The 12,591-nt window shown below is 44.3% G+C and overlaps 1 protein-coding gene across 1 annotated transcript in view; it reads right to left on the bottom strand.

Annotated features, from left to right (window-relative positions):
* Positions 1-7,937: 7,937 nt before the first annotated feature.
* ADAMTS9 (ADAM metallopeptidase with thrombospondin type 1 motif 9) overlaps positions 7,938-12,591 on the bottom strand; it is a 105,973-nt gene continuing 101,319 nt past the window's right edge. The window contains exons 42-43 of the mRNA XM_090021152.1: positions 11,432-11,552; positions 7,938-10,735 (exon numbers count right to left, since the gene is read on the bottom strand). Of these exons, the coding sequence (XP_089877278.1) occupies positions 11,463-11,552 (90 nt within the window). The 3' untranslated portion in view covers positions 7,938-10,735; positions 11,432-11,462. The remainder of the gene's footprint in view (positions 10,736-11,431; positions 11,553-12,591) is intronic.

Below are 12,591 nucleotides of genomic sequence, written 5' to 3'. Positions count from 1 at the left end.
GGCTCTCCTAAGCTGAGCTCTTGCCTTCATCAAATCAGATCTGCTATGCCCTCTGGTGCCTGCTCAGAGAAGTGTTGGTCTCACTTAGTGCAAGGCTGAAATCCTGCTTACTGCTGGAGTAGCAACTCCATCACGTCCCACGTAAAGACCCACACTGGGTCTTTTTTGCACGTTTTTGCATTTCTTGTCCTTTTAAGCTCTTAGTCACCAAGAGGAATGGCAGCTCCTCTGAGAAATACATGCACTTCCAACAACCACTGTGTAGGTTTCTGTTTGGGGTTATGTTATTTGGTGCATTTTGTTATTAAGGATTTGTGAGCAAATGTTCAACAGATGGATTGTAAAGAGGCTCTGTGTTGGTATCGTGCGTGCATATGACACAGGCATTGGGTCTGTACCGTGCCTTTCAGTGCTCTCTAGCAAGGCTGCATCCAGGGCAGTCTCCTCCCAAGGGACCTTAGTTTAGAAGAACCAGGGTTTGTTTGGTAACAGCCCCAAAGGCCTTTCCTCAAGTCACCTCGTGTCTCACAATGATGAAGTCTGTCCAGTAAAGAGATTGCCAACCAAGTCATGCTCCCTGGCCTACCACAGCTACAGTCAGCACCACTCCCCTATTTTGGGATCTTTACAGAAGTAGCCTGAAGATTTGGTTATTTAGGAAAATTCATAGCTCTTTTGCTTACCTAGAGAGAGGCAGTTAGCCCTGTTGGTCTGAAGTCAGGCAGAGGGCAGGGTAAAGTCGCACCTTACAATTCAGTCAGTCTAAGGTGCAACTCCATCCTGCCTCTTGCCCCACCTGGATTACAGTCACGTAGGAAAACTGTAAAGCCAAAGCAACTTGTATTCTGCATCTCAGTTTAACCTGGCATTGCCATCCCGCAGGTGGAAAGCTCTGGTAGTATTTTGTGCACTTACCTGATGCTTCCACCCTCTATGGGAAAAAATAGGATGTTTTTCAAGGCACTTACAGAGTACCTGGTATACATAATGTCCTGGTTTCAAATCTACATATTGGGAGGAATTTGGGATGATGTAAAAGGAACATAACATTTTTATTTCTAAAACTATCTTTTTTCTTTCTTTCTTTTTCTGGGCATGTGGGAGTAACAGAAGGTAACTAATATGTTACTCGTGGGGAGAGCACTGCTTTAGAAGCCTTTTCTCCTGCATATTTTGACCAACGGTTTAAAAATTAGGGGATTTTAAAGCTAGGCTCATGAATTATTATTCAGAACCCTGCATTGGTAACTACTGAATACTCAGCACTTTTGAAATTCAGGCCTTTTATTTAGCTGCTTCAGTGAAGACCTGTGCTTCTAACTGTGGGCATGCTGTTTAGAAACCCTTGGTCTGTACTTTGTATTTAAACTCTTGTGTAGTACATTTTTAATTTTAACTATTTTTTAAATTTGGTGAACCCATGTACACACACACACGTATACACACACATACATACATATACACACACATACTTATACATACATATGTATACACACATCCGTACACACACGTATACACACACCCATATACACATGTATACACACATCCGTACACACACACACATATACACACGTATACACACATCCGTACACACACACACACACACACACATATCACCTACCAGTTTTACCCAGAGTTGGACTCATATTAGCTCTTAAGGATGTCAGTCAGGAGACACTTAATTATCCCAGGCTTCTGGGTTTTACATTTTCAGAAGGAAGCCCTGGACACCTGAACCCAACCACCTTTTTGCCCCTGACAGAAGTATTACAATAGTCAGAAAACTGAGACTTTAACATCAAACTAGAGAAAGCAGATCAAGAGGAAAACACCAGGTGTGGTATCACTATTGTTCTGTTGCCCAGTGCTGAACCATGTCACACTGCTCTGCACATGCAGGCTCTTGTGCCAGAAGCAGGGTAGACGTGTTCACGAGCCTAGCGCCCAGGCTAATTAGCTCTGCACACCACGACTCGGGAGGAAACGTGGCATTTCAACAGTATAGACATGCCCTAACTTACACAGAAGCTCAACAGAAGAGCACAGAAGAGAAATCCAGCTTCCCGACTCACCAGCCAGCCCCTTCCCCATGGACCACTCATCAAGGAAGTAAGCCCCTCATTCAAACAGAGGACCAAATGGAAAACCAGCTCATGAAATCTGAGTTTGTGTCAGAACACGCTATCTTCCCATGTGTCTTCCACCCTACAGGAGGAAACTTGTTCAAGGGAAAGAAATTACCAGCCTATCAAGGTCACATAATTAAGAGGCCTTCCCCAGAGCTAGCGTGCAGCTCATTACCAATTCCAGTTATGCCAACAAGCATGGGAATGAACGAGCTGCAGACAAAAAATGAGCAGGGGTTGTTGGAAATACTTGTCTAAGCTGATGGAAAAAGCTTTGCATGTTAAGGTCAGCAGAGTTTCTAAAGGCAAACACTGTTCCTAAGGAAGGGATCAGAAATAAGCACAGGCAGACCTAACGACCGTATCATTGCCTTACTGGGAGGAGGAAAAACTTGCTTGATTTGAGAACCAGCTGTCTGGCATGTCAGAGCTCTCCTTGGCGGAGGCTTGCCGTTGCTGCTATATGTCATTGTCATCGGTTTTATTAGTCTATCAGATGTCTGTGTTCAGAGAGATCAGATACTCGGGCAAATCCATGGAAAAAGAAGTGCCTATAATCAAGACAAGAGGCAATGAAGGCAAGGCTAAGGCTTTCGGCAGCAGCAGAGCTCAGTAAGGCCAAGGATGAAAAACCCCGTGAATGCAATGATGTTGCTCGCACCTTTTACAGCAGCAGTACAGCACAGCGCTCTCTGGGACCCCGGACATCATCACTTCTACTCTTATAAAAGAAAAACTTAGGTTGACTTTGTTCTTGTCTGCTGGTGCCAGTCAGTAACCCTCCTTCGTGACCTCTGGAGCTGTACCCATTTGCACCTAGTGAGAAGAATTTGGCCCCTCACGCACTTGATTGATTGAGACTTCAGTTAAGCATTTGGCAATTCAGCTGAAAGCCCCGTATTTCATTTGCGTCTCAATTCACCTCAACCAGGACCAGATATTCAAATGCGGATGCATGCAGCTGTGATCACAAACACACATGCTCCTAATATGCATTTGACTACTACTACTACTACTAACACTACTATAATTTATTTTTACTGCTACTCTGGTGCCTAGGAGCATCAGTCATGAAACAGAAAACTTCTGAGCCAAGTACAAGTGAAGAGACAAGAACTGGATATGAATTGAAGGAGAACCACAAAGAAACAAAGGCAGCGTCCATCAGCATGACAAGCAGTATCCATAGAGCACCAGCAATCTAATTTTTGCTTTCCATCTGGCAACAAGGCAAAGGAGAGCTTGAAGGAGGCGAATGCAGAAATATTGCACAAGATGAGCTTGAACGAGAGTTGTAGCTGTGTGGGTAGGGAGGAACGATCATGTCTTAGGGGTGGTGCAAAGAGCCTGCAAGAGAAACAGGTGATAGGTGAGAACCTAAAGAGAGGTCCAAGTTGAAGATGACGCATGTGAGGCTGGAGTAACAGCCTTGACTGAATGGTCCTGATGAGTAGATCTATATATGCAAGTTAGGCAAGTGCAAATGAGCATGCTCAGTGCCCCTAAGCTTGGTTGAACCATGATGTGAAGGTGTGGTCATACATGAAGACCACAGTGCCATTGGCATGACATATCTGACGGCCAACCTTGGCCAGACCATATATCTGATGGCAACAACATATATCTATCTGATTGCCAACCTTGACCAGCTCGGGATGCATGGACATGGATAGTACGAAAAGCCCCAGCTCCTTTGGTCTGAGCTACAACTTTCCAGCCTTGGCTCCAAGAGCCTTAGGTCCCTGGGACAAGGAGCAATAATCATACTGTACTTCCTAGTTGGGGCACAGCAACTAACTGATGGCAACCCTATTAATTCAGCCAGACTGGGATTGTTACTTTCATTATTCAAAGGCATAAAATACGTGATTTTTTATGCACTTAACAGCTTTGGAGCCTGTGGCGGTCTGCAATGCGAAGGAAAGTTGTTGCAGGCTTCATGGATGAACTAACCCTTCCCCCACAGACATGCTTGCAAAGCACACTACACTAGGCACAGGCTAGCTCCTGCTGATGGGTTGCCAATTTGTCTCCATGAAGCCAGCCATCACTCTCCGCTAGCCTGAGTGAAAGCAATTAAAGGCTTTTACTTAAAAGATTCCCTTCTGCAGAGTTAAAAAACCCAGCAGTGAGCAGTGAACAGTTTCGGAGAGGAAGGTCAGCAGCTAGCAAGCCTGGATTAGCATAGGACAATACATCATAGGCTGATTAAATGAATTGTTCATCAGGAGCATAGTTTAAGATTACAGAAGGAGGATGAAAATTATCAGCATATGACTGGAACCAAGTAAGCATTTTATTGAAGTAAGAATATGTCCAGGACCCTGCCCCCCAACCTTCCTGCCTCTCCCTGCCTATATGCAGGACTTTGCATTTAGGGATTCTGCTTCAGAGTCCCTTTGCTTTCTTGTCAAAGAGAAGGACACCAAGCACTAGCACATCTTTAATTAGCTGCAGTCCGATCACATTGTAGGCTCTGATTCAGCAAGATGCTTAAAGCTAGCATGTGCATGGGCATGTGAGGAGACATCGCATGTTCAAGGTGAGGCCTGGGCTTAGGTGCTGTGCTTTTCACCAGCCTTACTGGTGAAAACAGACCGACATAAATCACATCTTGGCCTCTGCAACATCTGTCTGCATGCAGGGCATCAGCTGGATCCTCCCTTAAAGAAACAGCTGCTGATTATCCAAATCAGTTTTCCAACCAAGAGAGATACAACTGTGAACAGTCTGATACGTCTTTAGCATTTCCTTCAGCTTTTACCCCCCATGTTCCCTTTGGAAAGAAACCTTATCTGCACCCTTCTTACTACCAGCTGTCCAAACATGCTTCCAAGCAAAGGGGCACAGGGATCTCTTGGCAAGCCGTGTCACAAATTTGAAGTTTTTCCTTGTGATCAGAACAAAAAGCAAACCAGGGAAAGATTTCAGATGAAAGCAAATTAAACGCCCCCCCAAAAAAATGTCTGGGGTCAAACTTTCTCTTTCTAGAAAAAAGCACTTGTTTGACTTTTGACATCTCATCTGATCTCCTGGCACAACGGAGGCTGGACAGCTTCACTCAGTGACTCCTGAGAGGGTGAGACACATTCTCCCACACCACCTAAGCAAAGGTCATTGAGTTTAATAACTTCAGGATGTACCAGAGCATATCTTTCAGAAAGACTCCACGTGATGGAGAATTTACTGCTTCCCTCTGTGAGCCGGCTGCAATGGTTAATTGCCATCACTGTTAAAAAGGCAGCCTTATTTCCAATTTGAATTGCTATGCCTTTGTCTTCAAGATGAAAAGTCCACCTCCCTGTGAAGGAGCTTGTAGGCCAGACTCAGGTCACTCCTCTATCCCACTTAATAGGAATGGTAGCTCTTAGACTAGAAGCCAGCATGGTCTCCTCAGGTCTCTTGCAGACCTTGAAGCACTCTTGTAACTCCTCTCTGATCTTGTTCCAATTTCTCATCTAAACTGGAGCCAATCTCCCTGCTCAACAGGAAACGTCTCTGATTTTAGGCCTCTGAGAAAGCCTGAAGGCAGGAAACAGGCAGGTGCAATTATACGAGAGCCCAATAGAGCCCCAGCAAGGACAGAAGCAATCAGGACTCGTGGTAGAGGTGATATCTTTTATTAGACCAACTAGATTTGTGCAAAAAAAAAATTATTTAATTGAAAAAAATCTAATAAAAGATATCACCTCTAACTTGAATCCTGATTTCTTTTGCCTCTTGATCAACCCAGCTGCAAGGACAGTACATTTTAGATGCAGCTCCTCATTTCCTGCATGGGACTAAAGGGCTAGCAGGAGATAAATGATTTGTTGTGCCTCGTGTATGATAGCAGGTCATGAGCAACTGGAGACGTTTTAGGGCCAAAATTGTGGCCCCCACTGCAAAGGCAAAACCCCAATGCCTTCCCTTTGGGCACGATTTGTTTTCTTGCCTGTACAGACCCTGCAACATCCACTGCCATGCCTCCTGCTCCTTCCCTGGTTAACAGCTCGTGTCTAAGCCTTGCAGGTGCCTGGCCTTTTAGCTTTCTTTGCAGGGGCTTTGTGAACACCTTCCTTTCTTCGCTGGGTGAGGAGGGCAGGCTACATTCAACCTACCACAGTTTTGCCACTGGTATCTTATACCAAACAGTCACCAGTGTCAACTCCTCTTAAGATGATGCTGAGAAACGGGACAGCCCTGTGTTAAGGTGTTAATCCTGTAAGAGACTGGGCTGGAAACCAGGCTGTCTCATCAAGCGCTGAGCTGAGGAACGGGTCATCTGCTATAGCAGCAGACTGTGGTCCTTCTGCTCTCATTGCAGCATCTGCCTGAATTACCGTAGGTGTGATGCTGTTACCTCTTCACCATGTACCCCGTGAGTACCCCTGAAGGGGAAGCCAAAGCAACAGCAAGAAGACTCTTGATCCCAGCTACAATAGCACAGGAGCAGTATCAATGGGCTCAAGACTCACCGTTTTTTTTTCAACCTTACATTTGCAAAGCGATAACTGACTTAAGTATGTTGCAGCCTTTCACTGAATGTGTCCAAGGGGCAAGTAACATGCTGGACCTTCACAAGAAAACAGCCTGGCAGTGACTTTAAGGGGTGCTCTGGGCAAGCCATCCGCCTTGCTGTGCACCGCCAAGCTAAGCAAGCAAAATGTCGCTTACTTTTTCCAAGAGATCCAGAGTGGTCGTCTGCACAGTAATCTTTCCTGCAAACTTGAAATAAAAAATGGTGATGCAGCACTGGACATCTTCAGTCTTTTAAACCAGTAGTATATCTTAGTCCCTGTTGCTTGGCTCTCCAAGGACATATCTCTGCTGCTAGTTAGGATCAAATCCTGAGGGTCATTTTTTACTACTCTGTCACATGAGACCTCCCCTCCCAGCCATGGCCTCATGCAAGGAATCTCTCCACTACTTCTCTCCTTCTGTGCTCGGCTATGGCAGGAAGTTGGATACAGATAACTGGAAATATCAAGTGTTGGTGACCAAGAACCCAGAGACAGAGGGTAGAGGAAAGTTGTGTTGTCAAAAAATAATGCAGTTAAGAGCACATTTTATACACCTGGCACATGGCTCCACTTCTGAACTGACCAAGGGGCAACTTCCTCCCAACGGTTTCACAGAAGCATTTTCCTAAGCCTGCTCATTTATTTTAAACCTGCCAATGAATGTATGTATGTACGCAGGATTCCCTACTGCCTATAGAAGAGAAGACCAAAATAAGCCAGGCCATTTTGGAGGCCAAGCAAACTCACCAGGGTTCATCCAAGTTTGCATCCATCCCATTAACGTCCTTTATTAAACAGATTATGGGGCAGACTGGGGAACCCATCAAGCATCATCCTCAGATCGAGGCTTATCATCATTTCGTCACGTTCCTTTAGGCCGTGCTTTTACAATTTCCTTGCTTAACCCAGCTTGTTGTTTCAAAATTTCTTAGGTGCTAATCTACCGCTTTAACATTTGCCCTAAACCATCGTTCCTGATGATCTCTCTAAATTGGCATGGAAATCTCTGGAGCTTTTCCCGTTTCCCCAGGCTGTGAATTGTGGCTCATAGCCTTCAAGACTATTTCTACCTGCTGAAACTTTGGATAACGGGACAATACGATTCCTCTCCCCCACCTCCCTTTGAACCCTTTTGGCATGAAGAAAAAGGAGAAACAGCAATCAGTCATTCACGAAAATAAATGCCAACATGAAGATTCCTCTTTTATCATTCAGTGTATTTTCCCCTTGTGTACAACACGTTTTGCCTCTATAACAGGTAATGGACTATGATGGGAAATGGAGAAATAAGACACCGGCACACACTATAGATCATTCATTCCCTTTTGATGGCAATCAGACAGAAAAGAAACCTTATACAGAAAAGTGCTTACAAAAAAACAAAACAAAACAAAAAAGCCCCCAAAACAAAACATTCAGAAAAATAATGGCATTGTACTATATATATCTCTATATAGAGATATATATAATATTTATTTCATGAGAGATGTCTAATGTCTCAGTGGCCCTCAACATTTTGTTCTCATTTATTTAAATCAATCAATGATGCTCAAGTTTAGTATCTATCAATGACTCCTTTATGATTTATTTAATATATTTTTAGATTTCTCTTGCTTTGTTGATAACCATTATGAAACTACATTGTAGAAAGGAATGCGTACAGGACACAATATTATTTCCTTTTTTTTTTTTTATAAATACTCATTCACTTCATTACAGAAAATATTATCAGCCTGTACTGTCTAAGCACCACTGTTTCTCCCCTAAAGTTCATAGTGCAATTTTCCCTTTTTCCATACAGAACAGATGCTTTAATGCTGAGCAGTAATCACAAAATTACTATTCCATAACTACTCTTTTTCTTTCTTTTGTTTTTTTTTTTCTCTTATTACATGAATTCCAAAATGGTATTTTTGGCATTTGCTCAAAAATGTTGGGTCATTTATTACTGTTACACACCAACCTACAGTGCAGGTGAAAAATGAGTCTGCTTGTAATATAATCACATCCAAGTATTTGGTGAGAAAACAGTCATGCATTTGGGAAACCTATATCTTTCCATTTGGATCCAAACATTAACTGGAGTTCCTAAGTGACGTTCCTTAGCAATACAGAGGGTCTAATCTTCAGGTGGTCTAAATTAGCACAGCATATTTGCCAATGGATGTCACCTGAGATTCCTGCTGCTAAGCTGCACTGTACAGCAATGCAGGGTTAGGTGGCTGGACACAGGCACTGGGAACAAGTCATCAAATACATGGATTACAAAGCAGTGGGCACACTCACTGCCATTTAGGGATCACTTAGGTTGATTTAAACACCTGCCTTCATTCACAATGGGCGAAGAGTCATGGTAGATAAATAGGACCCCATGTATTCAGAGGTCGGGCTCAATAAGCTTGTGCACCCACCAGTGTAGATATTTATCCAAATGGGTTAACAAATGTCTTTGGTCTCCTAAACTGCAGGAAGTTTCATGGTAACAGGCTCCCTCCTACACTGTTCTGGGAACTTCCTGCTTCCGATCAGACCAAACTCATAATGAGGATGGGCAATATGTTCCCATTTGCAATGAGACTGCGAAGAAAGTGCTAAGGGACACAGTCATCTCCTACAAAAATAGCATGGCCATATCATTACCACCCAGCAGACCATGACGTTCAGGAATGATGCTTGATATAATCCAGAAAAGGCCAGGTCTGCACTGCTTTCTTGGCCACATCTGACTTGAACAGATGGGTTGTTTTTTTTTCCTGAAATAAAGACTGCAGGACCAGCTGTGCATTGGATGGGAAACACCCAAAGAGCATGGCTGCTTTTTGGGTGATGCAAAGCCACGCACCAATACACACAGGTCAGCCTGTGCAGGAGCGGGCAGATCTCTGTGGGTACAAAGTGATCTTATTTATACAACTGGCAAGTTCATGATGAAGCCTATCAGACCCAGTTGGCAGTACTTGTAGGCACAGAAATCCGCTGAAACATTGCAGAGTCTGCCAACACAGACCTAGCACAGGTTGGAGCTGCAACTTAGCTTTACAGTACCCAGGCTGATCCTCCAACATTTCCATTCCCAACGGGATCTTCAGAGGCTATTCTGAGTGATCCCGCATGCTAGCAGCAGCATAATATGAGTAGGTGTTTTTGGCTTCCCCTTAGGACTTTGTGGCAGATTTTGTAGTACATTGCTATGCCTTTCAGTGCACAGACCATGGGAACATATGGCCCAATCAACCTTTCTTAGAAGAATTAAGCACCCACACATCCAGATGGAGCCAGGAAGTGCAGTGGCACATTCAATTAGAAAATATTATTTGGAAAAAAAACAATCAAGGTTTTTACAAGCCTTACAAATACTGGGGTTCAAGTTCTGAATGTGTTCGCAGGCTGAAAACTTAATTTGCGTGACTTGGCTCATCTAGCTGTTTCTCCTCTTCACTCCCTTTTTTTGCTCGTAATGGCAAGGGATCTGAAGATCTAGAACTACAAAGTATTAATAAATATCTCACATTAGCACCAAACCAGCAATCATTATGACTGGCCACAGAGGTCATGTGGAATTGAAAATACACCTAAAAGACAATAACTCATACTGCAATGAGCACCGTATTGATTTTACATGTGTCCCTTTAGTGCTGTCTGCTTGATCATTTAAAAAAAAAAAAAAATGGAAATCCTACCTGCTCTATTTCCCTTCCACAAAGGTTGTATCGAAATGCCAAAAATACCCCTATGCCAATTTGGTAGCACCTTAAAAAGGCCAAAGCAGCCTGTAACAAGAAGAAAAATCACTGACTGAAAGTAAACAATTGAGTACAGTGACAATAAAGTATCACTTTTGTCATAACGCTACATATAATGTAGAGTACGTAAAATGCAGTGGTTTGACTGCAGGGTTTAATAAAAAAAACAGTAAAAGCAGCCTTAATATAAACATTTTACGTACAAAAATATTAAATCAAAATAAATAATTCCAAACATAAATATTATACTGTACATTAAGAATATACAAGCTATATACACACACAAACAAGTACAAAAGTAGAAGGCAGAGGTATTGCATCGCTATCCTTCATCCAGCTCATCTCAGCTTCCTGCTTGCACATCCTGCAAGAAAGACAGCGAGTAGCACGGTTTAGTGAGATCGGCCTCCTTGCTTCTGAGGTCTCATACTCCTGCATTTACTTCTGGGTCCAGAACAGCATGAAGGAGCACCAGTGACTCAAAAAGCAAGTTTCCAACCAAAAAAACAATTCCACCAAATGACCTCTGGCATTTTCTTTAAGGGCAGGGCCAAAAAGCAGTTGCTTCCTTCTGTGATACATGCCAACTCCGTGCTGCAGAATCGCATGGACATGTATGCCTCTTTGCTAAGCAATTTGGAAAGTATTACCTAGCACTCAGGTTTTATTATCATCGGAGATTAAATGCTGGGGAGCAGTTCAAAAGCGCTTATAGGCTTTGGAAGCTAAAAGCCTCTTTTCTAAGCGCTCGTTGGGCCTGAGCAAGCACTTTGAATGTGATGCAACATGACCTAAGGGGACATCAACGTCTGCCCCATGCTCCTGGGAGCATCGCTTTGTAGCCACTGTGAAGCAGCTCTGAGTGTGAGCTCAGCACCGCTCACAAGCCCTCTGTCTCAGGCATGCTAGGCGGCAGTCTAGCTAGGCCAACAGGCATCTAACCCCAAGGTATTTAGGTGCTTAAAGGGCTTAGAGCAAGTTAAGACTATAGGACAGCAGGCAGTTTTGCAAACGCTGCTGTGCTGTGTGTTGTTAGCAATCAATTCCTGGCAAGATTTACCTTTGCGCAGGAACCAGGAGAACCCATCCAGCTATAGCACTTGGACCTCGAGGCCAGTTCCAGATGAAGGCGTGCACTTCCCACAGTAACCACCACATTTCCCTAGGACTTTGGTACCATCCTGTGGACAGAATCAGAAATGAGGTCTTAAAACAGTGTTAGGCCACAGGAGTTAACCATAGCCATCCCTGGAGGCCCAGCTCTGATGGCGTTTTAATAGGGTCACTGAAGCATCTATTGGAAGAAATGTATTTTTAAATTTTAAATCTTGTAGCAGCAGAAGGGGGAAAAAATCCTTCCTGGTCCTATGTGGCAACTGCCAAAGCCCAGAAGCACGGGAAATCTTTACAGCAGAGCACAGGCATCCCTACTCCTAGACCATTCCTGATCAGTGGCCGTTCAACCTGCTCTTGAACACCTCCAGCGATGGAGAGTCCACAGCTGTCTTAGGCATCTATTGCACTGCCTCACAGCTCTACCTGCCTTCCTCTGGTGTCTTTTGGATGCTGCAGGTCATTGAAATATGGTGGAAAGTATGTGGAGATGGCAGAGAATAGAGAAGAGTCCTGGGGACAAAGTCTGACTTCAGTGTAAACTGGTGAGAGCGTGGCTGAACTCCAGTGAAGCCCATGAAGCTACACCCGAGCAAACTGAATCCAGCCTGGTTTTACTCTAGTTCTGCAAAGAGCCACGCGCTCCTCTCACTCGTCCCATACACAGAAGGACCTGCTGCCCTGGCTCAGAAGCAAACAGGACTGAAGGGTAGGGCAGGGCTGCCCAGAGCATTTATTTTTACATGACAGGCCACCAGCTCCCTTGCACACCTGGCTCCACCCTCTGCTATTCTACTCATACAGCAATGGCACTGAGCTGTGCCTAGCAGGTGGCAGAGGGCAAGCCAGGTAACATGGTCTGAAATGGGGCATCTGTTCTAGCCAACATCGTGTCCTCTTGCCTCCCTCCTTTCTGCAAGGAACTGCAGAGGTTTCCTCCTGCTGAGCCCCGAGTCTAGGGCCCTGCCTTCCTCTTGTGACAGCTGACCCTGCTCCGTATGTGCTTGCTCATTAAACAGGGCAGCACCCAAGACCCACCTCCCGCCCTGATCACCCATTTCTCCTCCAGGCAGAAAAAAACCCCATCAAGGCCTCATCTAGTAGCTA

This window comes from Crocodylus siamensis, chromosome 11 (genome assembly GCF_052110815.1).
Source record: "Crocodylus siamensis isolate JL-2025a chromosome 11, ASM5211081v1, whole genome shotgun sequence".
Taxonomy (NCBI): domain Eukaryota; kingdom Metazoa; phylum Chordata; order Crocodylia; family Crocodylidae; genus Crocodylus; species Crocodylus siamensis.
Note: the sequence above shows the minus strand (reverse complement) of the source record. Positions and strands in the feature narration are given on the sequence as shown.